The sequence below is a fragment of the Impatiens glandulifera genome, chromosome 3, assembly GCF_907164915.1.
Source record: "Impatiens glandulifera chromosome 3, dImpGla2.1, whole genome shotgun sequence".
Lineage (NCBI taxonomy): Eukaryota > Viridiplantae > Streptophyta > Magnoliopsida > Ericales > Balsaminaceae > Impatiens > Impatiens glandulifera.
In genome coordinates, this window is record NC_061864.1 from 9,452,829 (window position 1) to 9,463,659 (window position 10,831).

General features: G+C 35.9%; 1 protein-coding gene across 1 annotated transcript; it reads right to left on the minus strand.

Moving 5' to 3' along the window:
• Window positions 1-9,290: 9,290 nt before the first annotated feature.
• LOC124929309 (peroxisomal 2,4-dienoyl-CoA reductase [(3E)-enoyl-CoA-producing]-like) lies at window positions 9,291-10,462 on the minus strand. The gene is made up of 2 exons (XM_047469639.1): window positions 10,192-10,462; window positions 9,291-10,114 (listed from the first exon to the last, which is right to left on the minus strand). The coding sequence occupies exons 1-2, from the start codon at window positions 10,375-10,377 to the stop codon at window positions 9,404-9,406; spliced, it is 897 nt and encodes a 298-aa protein (XP_047325595.1). The 5' UTR covers window positions 10,378-10,462; the 3' UTR covers window positions 9,291-9,403.
• Between the last annotated feature and the right edge of the window lie 369 nt (window positions 10,463-10,831).

Sequence of the window (10,831 nt, forward strand, 5' to 3'; positions counted from 1 at the left end):
TCACTTAATTTTGAGATATTAAAAAACTAATGAGAAACTCTCAATTTAAATGATAAAATAGAATAATCTAGAACTCAAAGTAAATGCAATTCATGACATTAAATAATGCATCTCTTGAGCTTCATCTTCCTGTCACGATCGATCTTCAACTCTTGAGATTCATCATCACATTTAATGTTTTCCAAGATTATTAATTATTTATTATTTTTAACACCCCCTCTTAATTAGTAATCTTGAGTTTCTTCTTGAATTTGTCGAACTTGTCAATCGTGACGGCTTTGGTCATGATATCTGCTGGCTGATCCTCTGTCTTGATAAACTTCATGGAAATTACTTCTTGAGTAACCAAATCTCGAATAAAATGATGTCGTAGTTCAATATGTTTGGACCGAGCATGAAAAACAGGATTCTTTGTCATTGCAATAGCTGACATATTGTCACAATGAATAATTGTCGGCTCACATTGCTCAAACTTCATATCCTTTAAAATTCTTTGAAGCCAAACAGCTTCACAAGCTGCATCGGTACATGCTATATACTCTGCTTCGGCTGATGACAATGCCACAGATTTCTGCTTTCTTGAACTCCATGATATTACATTTGATCCAAGACAAAAAATATAACCGGAGGTACTTTTTCGATCATCAATCGAGCCTGCCCAATCACTATCTGTATAACCAACCAGCTTACATTCACTTTCCTTTTTGAATTCAATGCCTTGAGTTTTTGTGCCTTTAAGATATCTAAGGATTCTTTTTGCGGCTGCAAAATGAATTTGACTTGGCTCATTCAAAAATCTAGAAAGCAAGCTTACCGAATGTGTGATATCCGGTCTCGTGTTGAGATAGATTAATGAACCAATCAACTTTCTATAACTAGTTGAGTCAGCTTTCTCACCGTCGTCGTTAACTTGAAATTTTTCATTCAACGCCATAGGAGTGGAGAGGGGCTTGCATTGACTCATATTGAATTTCTTGAGCAGATCTTCAATATATTTTTCTTGAGATAGAAAGATTCTTCCTGGACTTTGCTTAACTTGTATACCAAGAAAATATTTCATGAGTCCCAAGTCTGTCATCTCAAAATCTTTCATCATTTGATTCTTGAATTCTGCCACCATAGCTTTGTTTGTTCCAAAATAGATGAGATCATCTACATATAGACATACAATCAAGAAATCTTTGTCAATAGTCTTCACATAGAGAGATGATTCACTTTTACTTCGATTAAAGCCTTTCTTGATGAAATAGCTATTGATTTTGCTGTTCCACGCTCGGGGTGCCTGCTTTAACCCATACAATGCCTTTTTTAGTCGATAAACTTTCTTCTCTTCTTCTTTGATCTCAAAACCTTCGGGCTGCTCAACATACACCTCTTCTTGAATTTCTCCATTTAGAAAAGCTGATTTTACATCAAGTTGAAATATATTTACCTCCAACTGAGCTGCAATGGCTACACAAGTACGGATTGTCTCCATTCTTGCAACAGGAGCATAAGTTTCTGAGAAGTCAACTCCCGGTTGTTGAGAATAACCCTTTGCGACAAGTCGAGCTTTATGTTTTTGAATCAAACCATCCTCACTGTACTTTACTTTGTAGACCCATTTTAAACCAATAGTTTTCTTTCCATCTGGCAAGTCCACGAGTTCCCATGTTGAATTTTTCTCAATTGTAGATAACTCGTCCTTCTTAATAAGTTGTCCAATACTAAGAAGATTATATGAAATATTAGGGACATAAAGAACATCCGTGATAAGCTTTTTATTACCTCCCGAAGTTGGAACAGCAATGGTTCCTTTTCCTTTCGCATCTTGATAAGAACCATCTCCAAGAACAACAGTTGAAGTAATGTCTGAGTTGAGCTCCACAAACATATCTTTATTGCTGGTCATATGGTTGCTAGCACCGCTATCAAGATACCATCGACTGTTTGACTTCTCTTCACCATTCAGAGAAACAAACATAACGTCATAATCTTCTTTCACAAATTTTGCATCATCTTCTTTCTTCTCCTGATTTTGAAATCGACAATCCCTTTGAGAATGATTAGGGATTTTGCATCTTTTGCATTTGAAATAACAATCTTTTGACTCATGATTTGTTTTCTTGCAAATGATACAGAAATAAGAATCACCAGATTGTTGTGGTGCTTTGCCTTTCCAACCGAATGCCTTTTCATTTTTCTTACCAAATTTGTTGTGATGACTTCTTGAAAACGCTAACGGTACTTGCTTGGATTTGAAGGCTTGATCAGTTGATGGAGTACAAGAACGATTAATTCTTTGCTCATGTGCTAGAAGAGATCCAGTCAACTCATATATTGTCATTTTGGACAAATCTTTTGATTCTTCAATCGCAGCAGCAACATGATCAAACTTTTGAGGAAGGCTTCGAAGAACCTTTTCAACAACCTTTTTGTCTTTGATTTCATCTCCGCTGCTTTTTATTTGATTGACAATAGTAGAAACACGAGAAGAAAAATCTTGTACCTTTTCTCGATCTTCCATCTTTAGATTGTCAAAATCTTTCCATAGAGCTTGGAGTTTTAATGCGATCGTCTTCTCCGTACCTTGAAATTCCTGTTTCAATATCACCCAAGCATCTTGAGCCTTTTTTACTCCAAAAATACGAGGAAATATGGTTTTCCCAACTCCTTGTTGAATATAGCGCAAAGCTAATGCATCTCGTTTTTTGAGATCCTTTTCAAATTTCGCATATCCTTCGTCGTCTTCATCGGGCACATCGAGTTCTTCTTCATCTATCATATCCCAAAGACCTAGGGATATGAAAAATGTTTCCATTTGGCTGCTCCAGAATTCATAGAATTCACCTTCAAAGATAGGAACTTGACTTGGAGAGTATGAGAATAGAGTAGATGCCATTTCAAGATTGAAACGTAACTTTGCTCTGATACCAAATTTGTTGGTGCGGAAAATATTATAACTAAGAAAATAGGATTTTATTGATAGAATTCTTTAAGTAGCTACAGCTCACTTAATTTTGAGATATTAAAAAACTAATGAGAAACTCTCAATTTAAATGATAAAATAGAATAATCTAGAACTCAAAGTAAATGCAATTCATGACATTAAATAATGCATCTCTTGAGCTTCATCTTCCTGTCACGATCGATCTTCAACTCTTGAGATTCATCATCACATTTAATGTTTTCCAAGATTATTAATTATTTATTATTTTTAACACCCCCTCTTAATTAGTAATCTTGAGTTTCTTCTTGAATTTGTCGAACTTGTCAATCGTGACGGCTTTGGTCATGATATCTGCTGGCTGATCCTCTGTCTTGATAAACTTCATGGAAATTACTTCTTGAGTAACCAAATCTCGAATAAAATGATGTCGTAGTTCAATATGTTTGGACCGAGCATGAAAAACAGGATTCTTTGTCATTGCAATAGCTGACATATTGTCACAATGAATAATTGTCGGCTCACATTGCTCAAACTTCATATCCTTTAAAATTCTTTGAAGCCAAACAGCTTCACAAGCTGCATCGGTACATGCTATATACTCTGCTTCGGCTGATGACAATGCCACAGATTTCTGCTTTCTTGAACTCCATGATATTACATTTGATCCAAGACAAAAAATATAACCGGAGGTACTTTTTCGATCATCAATCGAGCCTGCCCAATCACTATCTGTATAACCAACCAGCTTACATTCACTTTCCTTTTGAATTCAATGCCTTGAGTTTTTGTGCCTTTAAGATATCTAAGGATTCTTTTTGCGGCTGCAAAATGAATTTGACTTGGCTCATTCAAAAATCTAGAAAGCAAGCTTACCGAATGTGTGATATCCGGTCTCGTGTTGAGATAGATTAATGAACCAATCAACTTTCTATAACTAGTTGAGTCAGCTTTCTCACCGTCGTCGTTAACTTGAAATTTTTCATTCAACGCCATAGGAGTGGAGAGGGGCTTGCATTGACTCATATTGAATTTCTTGAGCAGATCTTCAATATATTTTTCTTGAGATAGAAAGATTCTTCCTGGACTTTGCTTAACTTGTATACCAAGAAAATATTTCATGAGTCCCAAGTCTGTCATCTCAAAATCTTTCATCATTTGATTCTTGAATTCTGCCACCATAGCTTTGTTTGTTCCAAAATAGATGAGATCATCTACATATAGACATACAATCAAGAAATCTTTGTCAATAGTCTTCACATAGAGAGATGATTCACTTTTACTTCGATTAAAGCCTTTCTTGATGAAATAGCTATTGATTTTGCTGTTCCACGCTCGGGGTGCCTGCTTTAACCCATACAATGCCTTTTTTAGTCGATAAACTTTCTTCTCTTCTTCTTTGATCTCAAAACCTTCGGGCTGCTCAACATACACCTCTTCTTGAATTTCTCCATTTAGAAAAGCTGATTTTACATCAAGTTGAAATATATTTACCTCCAACTGAGCTGCAATGGCTACACAAGTACGGATTGTCTCCATTCTTGCAACAGGAGCATAAGTTTCTGAGAAGTCAACTCCCGGTTGTTGAGAATAACCCTTTGCGACAAGTCGAGCTTTATGTTTTTGAATCAAACCATCCTCACTGTACTTTACTTTGTAGACCCATTTTAAACCAATAGTTTTCTTTCCATCTGGCAAGTCCACGAGTTCCCATGTTGAATTTTTCTCAATTGTAGATAACTCGTCCTTCTTAATAAGTTGTCCAATACTAAGAAGATTATATGAAATATTAGGGACATAAAGAACATCCGTGATAAGCTTTTTATTACCTCCCGAAGTTGGAACAGCAATGGTTCCTTTTCCTTTCGCATCTTGATAAGAACCATCTCCAAGAACAACAGTTGAAGTAATGTCTGAGTTGAGCTCCACAAACATATCTTTATTGCTGGTCATATGGTTGCTAGCACCGCTATCAAGATACCATCGACTGTTTGACTTCTCTTCACCATTCAGAGAAACAAACATAACGTCATAATCTTCTTTCACAAATTTTGCATCATCTTCTTTCTTCTCCTGATTTTGAAATCGACAATCCCTTTGAGAATGATTAGGGATTTTGCATCTTTTGCATTTGAAATAACAATCTTTTGACTCATGATTTGTTTTCTTGCAAATGATACAGAAATAAGAATCACCAGATTGTTGTGGTGCTTTGCCTTTCCAACCGAATGCCTTTTCATTTTTCTTACCAAATTTGTTGTGATGACTTCTTGAAAACGCTAACGGTACTTGCTTGGATTTGAAGGCTTGATCAGTTGATGGAGTACAAGAACGATTAATTCTTTGCTCATGTGCTAGAAGAGATCCAGTCAACTCATATATTGTCATTTTGGACAAATCTTTTGATTCTTCAATCGCAGCAGCAACATGATCAAACTTTTGAGGAAGGCTTCGAAGAACCTTTTCAACAACCTTTTTGTCTTTGATTTCATCTCCGCTGCTTTTTATTTGATTGACAATAGTAGAAACACGAGAAGAAAAATCTTGTACCTTTTCTCGATCTTCCATCTTTAGATTGTCAAAATCTTTCCATAGAGCTTGGAGTTTTAATGCGATCGTCTTCTCCGTACCTTGAAATTCCTGTTTCAATATCACCCAAGCATCTTGAGCCTTTTTTACTCCAAAAATACGAGGAAATATGGTTTTCCCAACTCCTTGTTGAATATAGCGCAAAGCTAATGCATCTCGTTTTTTGAGATCCTTTTCAAATTTCGCATATCCTTCGTCGTCTTCATCGGGCACATCGAGTTCTTCTTCATCTATCATATCCCAAAGACCTAGGGATATGAAAAATGTTTCCATTTGGCTGCTCCAGAATTCATAGAATTCACCTTCAAAGATAGGAACTTGACTTGGAGAGTATGAGAATAGAGTAGATGCCATTTCAAGATTGAAACGTAACTTTGCTCTGATACCAAATTTGTTGGTGCGGAAAATATTATAACTAAGAAAATAGGATTTTATTGATAGAATTCTTTAAGTAGCTACAGCTCACTTAATTTTGAGATATTAAAAAACTAATGAGAAACTCTCAATTTAAATGATAAAATAGAATAATCTAGAACTCAAAGTAAATGCAATTCATGACATTAAATAATGCATCTCTTGAGCTTCATCTTCCTGTCACGATCGATCTTCAACTCTTGAGATTCATCATCACATTTAATGTTTTCCAAGATTATTAATTATTTATTATTTTTAACACCCCCTCTTAATTAGTAATCTTGAGTTTCTTCTTGAATTTGTCGAACTTGTCAATCGTGACGGCTTTGGTCATGATATCTGCTGGCTGATCCTCTGTCTTGATAAACTTCATGGAAATTACTTCTTGAGTAACCAAATCTCGAATAAAATGATGTCGTAGTTCAATATGTTTGGACCGAGCATGAAAAACAGGATTCTTTGTCATTGCAATAGCTGACATATTGTCACAATGAATAATTGTCGGCTCACATTGCTCAAACTTCATATCCTTTAAAATTCTTTGAAGCCAAACAGCTTCACAAGCTGCATCGGTACATGCTATATACTCTGCTTCGGCTGATGACAATGCCACAGATTTCTGCTTTCTTGAACTCCATGATATTACATTTGATCCAAGACAAAAAATATAACCGGAGGTACTTTTTCGATCATCAATCGAGCCTGCCCAATCACTATCTGTATAACCAACCAGCTTACATTCACTTTCCTTTTTGAATTCAATGCCTTGAGTTTTTGTGCCTTTAAGATATCTAAGGATTCTTTTTGCGGCTGCAAAATGAATTTGACTTGGCTCATTCAAAAATCTAGAAAGCAAGCTTACCGAATGTGTGATATCCGGTCTCGTGTTGAGATAGATTAATGAACCAATCAACTTTCTATAACTAGTTGAGTCAGCTTTCTCACCGTCGTCGTTAACTTGAAATTTTTCATTCAACGCCATAGGAGTGGAGAGGGGCTTGCATTGACTCATATTGAATTTCTTGAGCAGATCTTCAATATATTTTTCTTGAGATAGAAAGATTCTTCCTGGACTTTGCTTAACTTGTATACCAAGAAAATATTTCATGAGTCCCAAGTCTGTCATCTCAAAATCTTTCATCATTTGATTCTTGAATTCTGCCACCATAGCTTTGTTTGTTCCAAAATAGATGAGATCATCTACATATAGACATACAATCAAGAAATCTTTGTCAATAGTCTTCACATAGAGAGATGATTCACTTTTACTTCGATTAAAGCCTTTCTTGATGAAATAGCTATTGATTTTGCTGTTCCACGCTCGGGGTGCCTGCTTTAACCCATACAATGCCTTTTTTAGTCGATAAACTTTCTTCTCTTCTTCTTTGATCTCAAAACCTTCGGGCTGCTCAACATACACCTCTTCTTGAATTTCTCCATTTAGAAAAGCTGATTTTACATCAAGTTGAAATATATTTACCTCCAACTGAGCTGCAATGGCTACACAAGTACGGATTGTCTCCATTCTTGCAACAGGAGCATAAGTTTCTGAGAAGTCAACTCCCGGTTGTTGAGAATAACCCTTTGCGACAAGTCGAGCTTTATGTTTTTGAATCAAACCATCCTCACTGTACTTTACTTTGTAGACCCATTTTAAACCAATAGTTTTCTTTCCATCTGGCAAGTCCACGAGTTCCCATGTTGAATTTTTCTCAATTGTAGATAACTCGTCCTTCTTAATAAGTTGTCCAATACTAAGAAGATTATATGAAATATTAGGGACATAAAGAACATCCGTGATAAGCTTTTTATTACCTCCCGAAGTTGGAACAGCAATGGTTCCTTTTCCTTTCGCATCTTGATAAGAACCATCTCCAAGAACAACAGTTGAAGTAATGTCTGAGTTGAGCTCCACAAACATATCTTTATTGCTGGTCATATGGTTGCTAGCACCGCTATCAAGATACCATCGACTGTTTGACTTCTCTTCACCATTCAGAGAAACAAACATAACGTCATAATCTTCTTTCACAAATTTTGCATCATCTTCTTTCTTCTCCTGATTTTGAAATCGACAATCCCTTTGAGAATGATTAGGGATTTTGCATCTTTTGCATTTGAAATAACAATCTTTTGACTCATGATTTGTTTTCTTGCAAATGATACAGAAATAAGAATCACCAGATTGTTGTGGTGCTTTGCCTTTCCAACCGAATGCCTTTTCATTTTTCTTACCAAATTTGTTGTGATGACTTCTTGAAAACGCTTCTGGTACTTGCTTGGATTTGAAGGCTTGATCAGTTGATGGAGTACAAGAACGATTAATTCTTTGCTCATGTGCTAGAAGAGATCCAGTCAACTCATATATTGTCATTTTGGACAAATCTTTTGATTCTTCAATCGCAGCAGCAACATGATCAAACTTTTGAGGAAGGCTTCGAAGAACCTTTTCAACAACCTTTTTGTCTTTGATTTCATCTCCGCTGCTTTTTATTTGATTGACAATAGTAGAAACACGAGAAGAAAAATCTTGTACCTTTTCTCGATCTTCCATCTTTAGATTGTCAAAATCTTTCCATAGAGCTTGGAGTTTTAATGCGATCGTCTTCTCCGTACCTTGAAATTCCTGTTTCAATATCACCCAAGCATCTTGAGCCTTTTTTACTCCAAAAATACGAGGAAATATGGTTTTCCCAACTCCTTGTTGAATATAGCGCAAAGCTAATGCATCTCGTTTTTTGAGATCCTTTTCAAATTTCGCATATCCTTCGTCGTCTTCATCGGGCACATCGAGTTCTTCTTCATCTATCATATCCCAAAGACCTAGGGATATGAAAAATGTTTCCATTTGGCTGCTCCAGAATTCATAGAATTCACCTTCAAAGATAGGAACTTGACTTGGAGAGTATGAGAATAGAGTAGATGCCATTTCAAGATTGAAACGTAACTTTGCTCTGATACCAAATTTGTTGGTGCGGAAAATATTATAACTAAGAAAATAGGATTTTATTGATAGAATTCTTTAAGTAGCTACAGCTCACTTAATTTTGAGATATTAAAAAACTAATGAGAAACTCTCAATTTAAATGATAAAATAGAATAATCTAGAACTCAAAGTAAATGCAATTCATGACATTAAATAATGCATCTCTTGAGCTTCATCTTCCTGTCACGATCGATCTTCAACTCTTGAGATTCATCATCACATTTAATGTTTTCCAAGATTATTAATTATTTATTATTTTTAACAGTTAAATAGTTTGGTCATCTCTATCCTAAACATTTTTAAAACTCAATATGATGTGAATTACCCTACCCTGTTCACGTTCACCACCATAGGAGGGATTTGATCCAATCAATCGGGATTCGACTAATTCAAAAATAGATGTCAAAATCCAGTACAATACAATTGCAAAAATCAAGCATCTTATAACACAAAATCAAGTTAGTCCATCTGAATTACAGGCTTAAAAATCAAAGTTTACTTTTCGGTGGTGCTAGTCCTGAAGGCTCTTGTCTCGATCTCTTCTCCACAACCCGTGATAACTGCTTCACTGCATCTTTAGGCAGATAACGAGGTTTGTCAAACCAATGTCCTCCATCAACCACAAGCGTCGAGCCATTGACATATTTACCTGCATCTGAAACAAGATAAATTGCAGCCATGGCAATATCCCATTTCTCCCCAATTTTATTAGACTCAATATATTGGCTGTCCCTGATCTCCTTTGGCAAGAGCTTACTCATTCCCGGGGTATCGCCAATCGGGCCAGGCGCGATTCCATTCACTCTTATATCATACTCGGTGCCCCATTCAAGTGCCAAGTTTCTGGTTATGGCATCAACAGCAGCTTTGGCTGCAGAAACATGGATTTGATACCAATAAGCTGTGTAATGCATAGTAACACTAATGTTCAATATTATTCCACCACCATCAGATGAGCTTTTTCCTTTTCCACCTTTCTTAATGTATTCTAATGATTCACGACACATTGTGAACGTGCCAACTGAATCAATATCCATAACTGTTTTGAACCCGTTTGGAGATAGATCATCAGCTGATACTAGGAAATTTCCTGCTGCAGCATTTACAAGAATGTCGATTTTGCCGAATCTTTTAAATGTTGATTCAACGACTCTTTTTGCATCTTCTTGTTTGCGAACGTCGCCCGCAAACCCATCTGCCTGAGAAAATGATTGGCAGACAAATTGAACAGAAGATGGGTTTAAAGCTGAAAGACAAAAATGAAAGAATGGTTTACCTGAATTCCAAGAGAGTGGAGATCGGAGACGGCGGAGTCGATGACTTGTTGACGGCGGCCCATAATGGCGATGGAAGCTCCATGCAATCCGAATTGCTTGGAGATCTCAAACCCAATTCCTGAACCACCTCCGGTCAAAAGAGCAACCTTCCCTTTCAGTATATCTGATTTGTAAGGCGACTCCATCTCTCTGTTTTTCTTTCTCTCTCAAATCTCAATTTCACTGTTGACTTTGTTTGTTTGTTTCCTTCGCCGGATATCCAAAAACTAAAGATTCAATTTTTACACACTGACAAGCAGATCTGTAAAGTGGCAGCTACCGGTCAACTCTCATTCGTCTGTTTTTTTATTTCACTATGATGTTGTACTTAATGCTTGTTTGATTCGGAGAATACAACAGGAATAAGCTACAATTAAGAATATGCTGAATCAGTCTAATTATCGATTATAATTTATATAAAAAATAAAATAAAAGTATAATTAATAATAATTATAATAATAAAAATACAAAATCACGTCGATACTAATAAAATATTTATACTTTTACAATTCAACTACTGCTAGACGTACAAACAAATGGAGACAATTGAGTTTTTCGGATGTTCATTTATTGAAAATATTGTAAAATTTGTTTATTTTC